Below are 12,653 nucleotides of genomic sequence, written 5' to 3'. Positions count from 1 at the left end.
ATGTCATTCACTACTTGTGTGGCCTTGGGCAAATGTTTTAACTTCGTCAAACTCCAGTTTCCCCATTTATAAATTGGGACTGTCTCCTGAAGGCAAAGGAGAATCACTGGAGAGTTCTGAGCAAGGGAGTAACACAATTGTATTTGTGCTTCACACCCCCCACCCTGGCTACTTTCATTTTTTTAATACAAACAATCCCATAGCATTTATTCCCATCTTGTAATAACATAAGGGTAATCAAAACAATATGAATAAATGTTCATATTGGGACGAAGGACGTCTAAGAACAAACTGTATCCTTCTCAACAATTTCTCACTTCATTGATCATTTCTAGTTGGAGACACTTTGTAGCAGAGTAATATTATCTGCTTTTAGTATGATCCGACCTAGTTGTTTTCTTGACTTTGTTTTAGAATGAATTTCTTCTGCATCATCTAACACAAGGTTCATATACTTATCAAAGCCAATGATACAGCCTTCTATCCGCATATTCACTTGCTTATACAGCCACACCTGAATCTGCGATCTATTTTGTAAGTATCTGAAGATGAGGTTGAAGGGCTCTACCATAACCCTCTGTACTTTCTGGCCCTGGCCGTGGTACGCCATGGTGGAATTGTACAAAGAGCATATCCACATGCTGACTCTGAGAACAACTTCTGGAATGTTTTCCTCCCATTTTCTCTGTCTGCTGTGGAGAGGATAGAGTGAAAGGGGCAAGACCAACAAGAGGAAGGTCCGTTGGAAGGTGTTGCAAATAAATGAGGCAAAAGATGATGTGAACATGAACCAAGTCATGAGAGCTGTCACCTATCATGTGCTTAGGAGGTGTCAGGTTCAGTGCTACATGCTTTGCCTAAGTCATTTCACTGAATCCTCCTAACAACCCTAAGAGTTAGATACTACTTTGTTATGTCCATTTCACAGATGGGGAGAAGGAGGCTTAGAGAGTTTAAGGAACTTGCTAGGATCATGCAACTGCTAAGTAGCCGAGCTTGGAATCAACCACAGATCATTTGACTCTGACATGCACCCTGCAACTCTAGGCTGCTCCCTGCGCAAGGATGCTGAGGATGTCCTTGTGAGGTTGTGGAATATGGACCATTTGCAAGAGGTGCTGCTGATATCAAAGGAGTAAGAGGACTTGACCCCAACTGATTGTGGGAAGCATGAATACTGGTAAATTGACTCTCTGTGAGGGGATGGGAAGTGGGGAATCCTTGGTTTGTAGTGTTTTCCAGTTTAGACGGTATGAGTACTTCCTCCATGGCTGATTTCAAGTTACTAACATGATATTACCAAATGGGAGTTGGGAAGAGACAGTGGGAAGTACAGAAGAGCTGAGGATGACTCAGGAGTCTACAGCTTGTGGCTGAGTACAGGTAGGTGTGGTTAACAGTTACAGGGACTTTCTGATTTCCCTTGGTCAGACGCAGCTTTAAGAATTCCCTGAAAACTGGAAAACTGTTTCCCCAAAAAATTTCTTATGTCACAAAATTCTGAAAACACTTCAAGGTTTTCATGGTTATATCAGAGCCCTTATGCTTCATAAAAAAATCCTATGATATTTAATAAGTAAGTCAACAATAAGGATACATTTAGCTCATACATCTGCAGCTTGGCTGGGGATTGGCTGATCAAGCTAGGTTAGTTGCAGGGGCTCCACTCCAGGTGTCGGTCATTCTCTGCCTGGGATCAGCAGGCTAGCTGAAGCTTGGGCACACAGCAATGGCAGAAACACAAGATGGTAAATGGAAATATTCAGGGCCTCTTAAACCCAGCCCTTGACTTTGGGTTTGGACGTGTGACTTCCTTTGGCTAATGGAATTAGGTGAAAGCAGCATGGTACAGAAACACAAGATAGTAAGTGGAAACATTCAAGGCCTATAGGTGGTACCATGCTGCTTCCACCTAATTCCATTAGCTAAGGGAAATCACATGTTCAAACCTGAAGTCAAAAAGTGGGGAAATCCATTCTGTCCTTTTAGTGAAAAGGACTGAAAGTCACATGGCAAAGAACATGGATGCAAGGAGGTGTGGGGGAAATGGAGGCCAGTGAAACAATCTCTGCCAGGGATGTCTGTCCAGCTGAGCAGAACATACCCTTTCTCTGAGGGAAATAGTCAGGCCTCACCATTTTCAGCCCAAGTTTTGCCTTTAACGTTTACCCAACGTCTTTTGATCCTTTACCTTGGTGAGGACCTACAGGCTTGGGCCTCCTTCCTTTCCTCCTCTGCAATTGGGAAGACTGGCTTTGTCCCACCATTTAGAGACCCAAGCATTACATCATCTCTCCTTTGCCACTTTGACAAGCCAAGCGACTTTCTCCCTACGAGTGTTTTGAGAAAGCAAGCAAACCCTTCAAAAAGGTGCTGCAAATGCAACTTTCCCTGATACGTCTTCAAATTAGTGCCTTTTTTATTTTTACAATTAGGACTTATTTATACCACACACGACAACAACAAAAAAGAAGATAATTAGACATACACACTGCAATCAAGCATACTGGGTTCGTTGGCATCATTAAACTTAATTACTTTCACTTGTTATTCCTGGGGCCATAATATCAGTATTAAATGCCAATGGAATCTGCAGTATGTTTGATTTAGCTAAAACAAGGACTTGGTAATTTACTGCCTCTTTGAGAGATTTTTATCAAAGTGAGGAATATGCTGAGTACCTCCACTTGCTTCTCATGGGGACTGCTGCAAAACTCCTTTGCTGAAAGACTGGAGTGTTGTCTTTATGCAACCTGTCTCGATGCTCTGAGAGAGGCTCTTCTTAAGATGCCTGCCTGTCTCCGGGCAGAATTAACCACAAATGCTAACCACAGGCACTAAGCCCTTACATTGGGCATATCTTCCTTAATCCTCATAATTACTTCATTTTTGCAGAAAAGGAAACTGAGGTTCCCAGAGGTTAAGTAACTTGCCTGAGATCACATAGCGTGTAAGAGGCAGGTCCAGGATCTTTGCCAATGGAGAAGTTTTCTGAGTCCAGCATGGGTGCTATCCCTCTGTTTGCGGTTCCCCAAATCTTGGTGTTACCTTCTCCTTTCTACCTTTCTTTCATTTCTTCTTAATTCGTCTTATGAACGAACTCTCTCAACCTCAAATTCTGATAAGAGCCAAGATTCATTAATGTTTTCATTGTGCCTGCCATTGTACTGGGGTTCTAAATAATTCATCTCACAAAATGCTCCCAATAACCCTATGCTATAGCACATGTTCATTATATGTGGTTGTTATTATTACTATGATTACATATTGACATATCTAAGTGTCATCCAGCCTGGGCAACAGAGCGAGACTCCACCTCAATATATATATGTGTGTATGTGTGTGTGTGTGTGTGGTGTGTGTGTGTGTGTGTGTGTGACCGATGTTAGCACCTGTGTCAGGCAGTTAGGAGTGTGTTCCTCTGCAGGTAATAGCTGATCACAGCAGTTTCGCCCAATCCTTATTTGCTTATTTATATATTTTCTTATATCATGTCAAATCTAGAGTGGCAGCATGAGCTTTTATGGCTGTTTATGATGATGTTATAAATGCAGGTTCCTTCCATTTTCAGCTCAGTCATCTTCAGAGGTTGGCTTTTATTTTTATGGTTGCAAAAAGGCTGCTTCACCTCCAGGCATTGCATGTGTCTTCAAGAGAGGAAAAAGGAGAAAGGTGGAGGGCAGGAGGCAAACTCCTCTTCTGTACTGTTATTCGTACAGGGTCTCCCTCCCTGAAGTCTATTACCAACAATCTGACTGCACAGAAGTGCCTCATGGCCACTCATTGCTCAAGGGAGTCTGGGAAGGACATTTTATTTCAGCTGCATACGTGAGTGCCATGAACAAAACGAAGGCTCTTATGGTAAAGAAAAGAGGAGAATGAATATGGCAGAGAGAACTAGCCTTGTCTGGCAGAGCATCTGTGGGGGCCCACATCAACAAGCCTTGCTAATTGAAGACAGGTCAAGGGATTTGAGGTATTTCCCCTTGAAAAGCTTCATTTCATTTTGTATTATTTCCTTTAACACCCACACAACCTTTTGAGGAAATTGGTCCACTTTCATTCTTAGATGCTCTCAAAAACATGTCCCCAGTCAGTTTCAGCCGGAATGAGGAGCAGGAAGAGGTAGGGGCTGTCTCTGCCTGGGAAAGAACCTGAACAGGATTCATGTCTTCTCCTCAGCTAACAGGGATGGCAGGCTGGGGAGAGCCATTTGGACTGGGAATTGTGATGGAGGATGGGTGGAGATTTAATTATGCAATTATCTAGGCTTGGAGTCAAACCTCTCAACATGCTCCTAATTAATTGATCAGATGCACCACCTGCCGACCCCCTGTCCTCTACAGGCTCCCAGAATGCACCAGGATGGAGGAGGTAGCACAGAGTCTGCTCCTGCCTGGGGAATTGGGGAGTTCCCCATTAAGTGAGTGTGCAGTCAATTAACATATGAGCCCCGGAACCCTCTGAGCGTGCCCAGTAATGATCAATTAGAGCTAGTAGATGAGGGCTGTGAGGAAGAGGGAGTTGTCTTAGCTTATTGATTATGTGTGTTAGAAGGGCGGTGGGTAGACAGTGGTAATTTCCAATAGCCATTTCCAGCACAGATAAATTCTGTGTTCCAGGGAGGAATGGAGTAGGAAAACAACAGTAGCAAGTGTCCTGTCCTGCCAGCTCAATAGTGATAACTGACATGTGACTGTGAGGATTTTTTTAATTTTTAAAGAATGTTTAATTATAAGCATTATGTACAATAATAATGTGCCATCGCATTTCATGAGTGATTGCCACGAATGGGACACTGTGCTCTGCTTACATATCTCACCGATGCTGACAATAGCTTATAAGAAAGTTAATACCCTGTAGTTCAGGTAAGGCTTGGAAAGGTGAAGGGATTTGCTCAAGTCACACAACTAGGAAGTAGAGGAGCAAGAATTTGAACTTAGTTTTGTCTGGATCCAGAGCCTGTCCCTTTAAACACTAATCATTCTATCCCCAACTCATATCATTTTAGGAAAATTGGATAATGCTAAAACGTATAAAGAAAGTAATCATCCATAATCCCAATGCTGAGGGACAGTGTGTACAAGATATATTAATCTTTACCTCCCATGATCTTCTTAGCTTCCAGACCCATTTTCATTTCCTTTCATCCACCTCACTGCCTTTCACTTTTACCAGAGCTGTGTAAACCAAGGGTAAATAGCTGACTCATGATGGGCCAGTTACATCTGTCTCTCTCCAATTTAAAATAGGGTGACAGAAACTGAGTCAGTTGGGTGGGGGAAGGTAGGGTTGCTGAACTGCAAAGGAGCACAACCCTTTGAGAGGGGTCCCAATGTGGAGTTGCCAGTGGAGTTTCCATGATAGATATTGTGTAAGTGGATGTGTGAGCAAGGAAGCTGGTCTGCAAGGAGAGGAAGAGGAAGCAGGTAGGATGAGAGGCAGATTTAACAGAACATGTGGTTCTGAAAAAGAGTGAAGTGAGAGAACACCCAAAAAATTATAGGTCTTTGAGATCAGCTTGTGCTGTCCACAACTGTGTCCATAGAACCAATCCTCTTTTCATTCAAGCTTCCTTGAGTGAGTTTCTCTTCTTGGTAACCAAATGATCCCTGATCAAAGTACAACTACTGTTAACATACTGGAATGTCTTATTCTAGGCTTTCTTCCTTCTCCCCTCTTTCCTTCCTTCCATTCTTATTTATAACCTTGGATGCAGAGAGCTGAATCTCTCACACTTCCCATCACAACACACCATCACTGTTGGTCTACGCAATGCCTTCTCATTTTATTTATCTCTACCCCATTCACTCCCAGTCCCTATTCCTAAACCCCTTCCCCATAGGCATCCACTCAGATGTTTTTGATGTGTATCCCTAATGCATGTTTACTTGTAAAATATGCAGTGCTGTTTTCTACATGTATGTGATTTTGATATGCTTAAATGGTGGCATGTGATCAGTATCATTCATTTCCTTCCTTTTTTTTGTAATTAACACTATATTTTAAAGTTCTATTTTACTTTTTTTTAACTTGGTACTATTGAGACAGGTAGGATGGGCTGGTTTCCTATTTTGATGTGGTTTAGCCAAAAAGAACAAAAGCCCCTTACTCAAGCTGTAGCTTACCTAACTTTCATCAGCAACAAAAGACCCAAGAAGCTATTAACCACAAGTTCCTGCTTTCTGGGCCTAGGGACTTCCCTGGGGCCCTGGATGTGCAGTTAGGCTTAAACTTCAACTTGTAATTACCCCACCCTCATTTTAATGATAAAACTCATATGAAGGGGTGGAGATGTAAAATGCTAATGTCACATGTGGTGTACAAAGAAGCATGTAAAGCCACTGTGCCGGTGCTAGAGAAAGCCTCCTATGTATGCCCTGACAAAACCCTTCCCTATAGAAATAGAAAGGCCATATAAAACTCACCCATATACTACCCTTGGGGAAAAACTCACCTTTTCCCTTTTGCAGTGCTGACTCCCCTTGTGCACAAGCTAAAATAAAGCTTATCTTTCTCTTTGCTGCTCTGTCTGGTGACCTCCCTTGATTTCTATCCTGGAAGACTGCAAGGACCCGGGATGCTGATAACACTATATAATGAGAAGAAATTTTGTTTATTTCAAGTCCAGATACCTAGCTTTCCAACACATACACCTTTCTTTTAGAAACTCATATTGGAGAATAGCTTTAAAAATACCCAACATTGTGAGGTAGTCTTTTCCTTGAGCCATAAAAGAGACTTCTCTTAACTTTTTCTTGCCAGTTTTACTGAAGAAGATGATGGATTGAATTGACAGGATTCTGAGTCTGAGACTGAATTCTCCTTTGCTCTGCTGCTCAGATGGAGAATTGGCTATTTGGTGGGGATTTTAGGAGTTAAGTGGCATGGCAGAGTTTACCCAAGTATAGGAGTTCAGAGACAAGATGGGTGGATACATTATTATGACTCTTGATTGAAATAATATAAACCTAAATGAAGTTAACTTAACAACAACAACAAAAAAGACATTTACTGACTCATGTACCTTGATAGTCCATGGTGGAACAAGTGTCAAGAGTGGTGGCATCCAAGGCTGAAAATGAACTGAAAGGAAACTGGGTACCTGTTTCTCTCCATCTCTTGGCTCTACTTTCTCTGTGTTGATCACATTCTACAGTTAATTCCCCCCAAAGAGAAGCAGGAAAGACCATGGGAAGCTTTAGGCTTACCCTCTGCCTCCTTAGCAACCCCAGCAAACAGAGAGCACTTCCTTCCCAATTCCAGCCACAGCCCCAAATTTGTTTTGATTAAGTTGGGATGGATCCCATGCCTTTCACTGAACCAGTCAGTATCATGGGCTTGCCTACGCCTGGGTCATGTGAATAGGCCTGGCTCCATCTGAGCATGTGGAGAGAGAGTGAAAAGGATACAAGGGTTCCATTACAAGGTAAAGATGGAATGGATGATGGGCAGGCAACACCCAATAGATCTACACCAGCAGGGGCCAAGGGCAATGCAAGAAAGTCCTTCAAGTGTCCATCTAGGGAGTGAGGAGAATAGAGACAAGAAGTAACAGGCCCAAGCAGGTAAGCAGGGGGACCTCAACGTGTGTTAGTTACCATCCAGTATTGAGCCTGCCTGGGGAGTCCAAAGCCATCTTAAAGGTCAGGGTAAAAAGGAACTAGAAACTAGAGAATAAAGTGCAGTCTTTAGGATCAAACAGTGCTGGATTCAAATCCCAATACCACTGCTTCCTCGCCATTGAACTCAGGAAAGCTCCTTTATCTTGAAAGCTTCATTTTCCCCAATTGTAAAGTGGAGATTTCTATGTAAATACAAAACAGAGGTATAGAAACATGTAGTGCCTGGACCACACGGACCCTCATGGTGATTTGCCTTTCCAATCACACCATTTATCACAATGTGTCAAAACTGTATATTTATACATGTATGCCCCCTCATTCTATTGTGAGTACTTTAAGAGCTATAGATAATTCATCTCTGTCCTGTTCATACTTAAAACATAGTACATGTTCAAGAAATATTAATTAGATCAATGAATTTTGTTCATTGGAGGTCTGGCTCAGCATGAATTCAATGAGTGGCTAATGATGGAAATGACCCAGAGAATACAGTTCCTTGAGAAATTCCATCTTAATCTTGACCAGAGTGTCATATCTTCACGGTAATCCAAATCTAAATCCTACCCTGAATACACCTAAATACTGAGTCCCTGAGGGCATTAACCAGTCCTTGAGGTGTACATACAGAAAGGTCAGCTAATAGTGAAACCAGGGAGGGTGTAGATGTGAGTAACAGCATAAGCGATATTTTATGAGCACACATACAGAGAGGAGGACTCTGTAAATTTAGCATGGCAAGATTTTAATAAATGAGGCCACTGGGATGTGTGGGCTTTATATATCATGCCCCGTATTTATATTCCTGTCAACTTTCTTTGCTGAAGCAATGTATTTATTACAGTCCATTTCACCATTTCTCACGAGATAGATGCTGTATCATGTCAAACAAAAATAAGGGAGGTGGGGGTGGGTCTGAAATAATGAAAAGGCTAGCGGAATATTTGGAGCAGAGGGCATGGAGGTGATTTGTGCTTTGCAAAACAATTCTCCTATTTTGCTCGAGCAAGTGAAAAAAAATGTGAGGCTGGGAGTCCCGCCCTGTGTTGCTAGAAAAGTCACCCCAACCCCCACCTTCCAGTGTGGACCCAGAAAATGAGGGTGTAGTTTAATGTGTCAACTTGACCACGTTAAGGAATATCCAGAGAACTAGTAGAACATTATTTCTGGGTGTATCTGTGAGGTTATATTTGAATCAGTAGACAGAGTAAAGGAGATCACCCTTATTAATGTGGATGGGCCTTATCCCATCTGTGGAAGGCCTAATAAAACAAACAGGTAGAAGAAACGCAAATTCATTCTCTCTTTTTGAGCTGGGGATCCATCTTCTTTTGCTTTTGGACATCAGAGCCTTTGGTCCACAGGTTTTCAGACTCCAAGACTTACACCACCAGGCTCCCAGGTTCTCAGGCCTTTGAACTTAGACTGAATTATACTCCCAGCTTGCCTGTTTCTCCAGTTTGCAGGTGGCAGGTCATGGAACTTAGCAGACTCCATGACTGTGTGAACCAATCCCATAATAAATTATTTCTTATGCTATCTGTCTATAAAATACATATTTATTATATATCCATTGGTTCTGTTTCTCTGGAGAGTCCTGACTAATGCACCCTCTGATAAGCTCAGAAAGTTAAGGGTGCTCTCACTCACCCTTAATGGAAGCACTCACATGCTTACAACATTTTGCACCCAATTTCAGGACATTCCTGAAGAGCCTCACTGGTCCAGCTTGAATCAGACGATTGTCCTCCATACCATCAACAGTGGCCAATGGGCAAAGTCAAATTATAACTTGGTTTATCTGATTACAGCCATATTAAGATGGTGGAGATTGGAGTGATGGTGGAAAAGTTTTTAGAATTAAAGGAAAGGGCTTTTGCTGGGAGGATAATACCCTAGGCATCAAATGTAAAGTGGTTTTGGTCAATGTCCTTCTTCACCTATTACTCTCTCTCTTTTCCTGGCTCTTAAAAATGTCTTCTTATCATGGTTTCCAACATGTGTTGTGATTTGACCTCCCCATCAACTTCTGTACCAATACAGATATGCCTGCCCCACTTCTCAATTTGTTATCTTAAGTTCTAAACGACCTGCAGGTCCCTAGACTTGTCATTGTCTCTCACACCTCTGGGCCTTCGTACATTATTGTCTCCCAGCCAGAAACACCTTTCTTCCTGTCTTTACCTGCTGATTCTCAAAATAGCTAATGATTGTCTCATTCAGAAAGCTTTCCCTGACTTTCCTCTCCCATCTCTACTTTCTCTACCAAGCTGAGAAGCTGTTAGCTTTTCCCAAAGCATCTTGCATCTTGCTCATATTCTGTCTCTCCTCTCTCCTCTCTCCTCTCTTTAGCTCTCTCTCTCTCTCTCTCACACACACACACACACACACACAACACACAGGCTCACTGTACCTCCTTTGCATTGCAATTGCCTGTCTGCTTGTCTGTCCTTCCTATTAGACTGTGAGCTTTTTGAGGTCAAAAACTGTCTTATGTCTCTGTATCTTCAACACCTAACCCAGTACTCAACACTAAGAGCTCAGCAATTGTGAGATGAAGGAAGGGTCCCCAGAGCAGGGCCCTTCACAGATCACAGGGGAAGGTTTGAAATGAGAATTCAGAAGTATGCACCTAATGATGCAGGAATTATGGCCTTGTAATATTTAGCGGAAAATTTTCAACGAGAGCTTCTTTGGTTTCTAATTAGGGGAATTATGTTAATGAACCACCTTGCAAAATCCCTGATAATCATGTTCCAAATTTACCCCACTGGGTCTCATTTAGATGTAAAGGATAACAGAAAACACTCTGATAATGAAGATAATTTCTGGCCTCAATTAGCACGTGCTGCCCTTATTGCACCCTGAGGATCTCCTATCAGCTGGACACAAAGAGCCAAGTCAGCAAACCGCAGCTGTGGGGCTTTTCCAAGTTCACTGTTACCTTCCATTGCACATTGGCTAAGTCTTCCCACTCAGCCTCACTATGTATTTAGCGATCACCTTTATGGTACTGACATTAAAGTCAAATATTGATTCTTTGACTCCATCTCAACAAATGTTCACTGAATGGTCCTAGTGTCTGGGAAGATAGGAATAGAGTCGTATAGAGGTGTCAGACATGGGCTTTGGCCTGCAAGGAGTTGACACATGAAATATTAGCCAGAAATGAATGATGATAGGTACTGATGTTCAAATTTATTTATTCATTCTGTCTGTCTGTCATGTAGGAGGCATTTATGTTCATCTGTTTCGTTTTAGTAAAATGCTCTTATTGTCTCCCAACCACGGTTGCTTAATTCACAGTGGGCATTGTACTTTCTCAGGAAGTGATGAAGAAGGCCAGTCTCTCTCTCCAGATGTGGCATTGTGAGATGTATAACTCAGGAGCTGCCACATTGAGAAAGAGGGGTCAGATAAAAAGAAGCTGAGATGAAGATAGAGGGAGAGTCTATCCTAGTTCTTCTTGTTCTTGAGGCCAGAATGTCTCTGCCCCTTATGAGGTCTGATTGTTAACCACGTTTTAGGGACTACATGAAGCAATAAATTGCCTAACTTTGTTCAAGGTGGTGATAATTTTTTCCTACTAATCTTTTATTTTTTGCTTTTATACACCTCTGAGTTTTAGCTGTCTACATGGCTGCTCAATATAAAGTTCATATTTCTTTTCTTTTTTTGGCGGGGGGTGATGAAGTCTCACTCTGTCATCCAGGCTGGAGTGCAGTGGCGTGATCTTGGCTCACTGCAACCTCTGTTTCCCAGGTTCAAGCGATTCTCCTGCTTCAGCTTCCTGAGTAGCTGGGATTATAGGTGTGTGCCACTGCACCCAGCTATTTTTTTTTTTTTTTAAATACAGGTAGTGTTTCACTGTGTTGGCAAGGCTGGTCTTGAACTCCTGACTTCAGGTAATCCGTCTGTGTCAGCCTTGCAAAGTGCTGGGATCACAGGCATGAGCCATTGCACCTGGCCATGTTTATATTTCTCACCTATCCCCTTACAGCTGGGTAACTGTATAAGTTCCGGCCAATGAGATGTAAGCAGAAAGCTGTATGTAATTTCTGAGTTGTATTCTTGAACAAAAGGAGTGGCCCTTCCTCTGACCATTTTTTCTCCCTTTCTGCTGACAGAAATGTTGATATGGTTATAAACTATTAGGTTGGTGCAAAAGCAATTGTCATTTTGCCATTGCTTATATGACAAAAACTGCAATTACTTTTGCACCAACCTAATACCTTGCATCATAAAGATAAGGGTAGCACACCCAAGGGGTGGTGAAACAAAAAGCTCAAAAAAATCTGGGTCCCTAACATCACGAAACTACTTTTTCAGTCCAAGAATGCTTACACCAAGACCATTACATGCCAGAGGAAAAAAACTTCTATTTTGTTAAGCTTCTGTTGCTGTGGGTACTGGTATAGCAGCAGAAATTATAATCTAAATAATATAGTGAGTTTCTGTCACTTGCAACCCCAAAAGTCCTGAGTAATTTCATGATTTATTGAGGATGAGTACTTACTTCATAACAGGTTCTGGGGGATACAGTAAGAAGAAAAGCAACACAGCCCCTGCTCTCATGGTGGTTACAATTTAGCAAGAATATAAGTGTGTGTGTGTGTGTGTAAATATATATATATAGAGAGAGAGAGAGAGAGAGAGATTTTTTTTTTTTGAGATGAAGTCTTGTTCTGTCACCCAGGCTGCAGTGCAGTGGCACAATCTCAGCTCACTGCAACCTCTGCCTCTTGGGTTCAAGCGATTGTCCTGCCTCAGCCTCCCAAGTAGCTGAGACTACAGATGTACACCCCACACTTGGCTGATTTTTATATTTTTAATAGAGGCAGGGTATCACCATGTTGACCAGGTTGGTCTCAAACTCGTGACCTCAGGTGATCCGCCCACCTCAGGCTCCCAAAGCGCTGGGATTATAGGCGTGAGCCACAGAGCCTGGCAGAATATATGCATATTAATTAATTACAAAAAGCTTTGTAATTATAATTGTGATAAATGTGATGAAGGAGTGAGTGCTCTGAG

General features: G+C 42.2%; 1 protein-coding gene across 1 annotated transcript; it reads right to left on the bottom strand.

The window, feature by feature from the left end:
- Window positions 1-286: 286 nt before the first annotated feature.
- On the bottom strand, window positions 287-613 carry LOC117087538 (small nuclear ribonucleoprotein E-like). Its single transcript, XM_033217843.1, has one exon. It carries the CDS (start codon window positions 608-610, stop codon window positions 332-334), a length of 279 nt encoding a protein of 92 aa, XP_033073734.1. The 5' UTR covers window positions 611-613; the 3' UTR covers window positions 287-331.
- Window positions 614-12,653: the final 12,040 nt, after the last annotated feature.

The sequence above is a fragment of the Trachypithecus francoisi genome, unplaced genomic scaffold, assembly GCF_009764315.1.
Source record: "Trachypithecus francoisi isolate TF-2019V2 unplaced genomic scaffold, Tfra_2.0 Lachesis_group10, whole genome shotgun sequence".
In the NCBI taxonomy this organism is placed as follows: domain Eukaryota; kingdom Metazoa; phylum Chordata; class Mammalia; order Primates; family Cercopithecidae; genus Trachypithecus; species Trachypithecus francoisi.
Note: the sequence above shows the minus strand (reverse complement) of the source record. Positions and strands in the feature narration are given on the sequence as shown.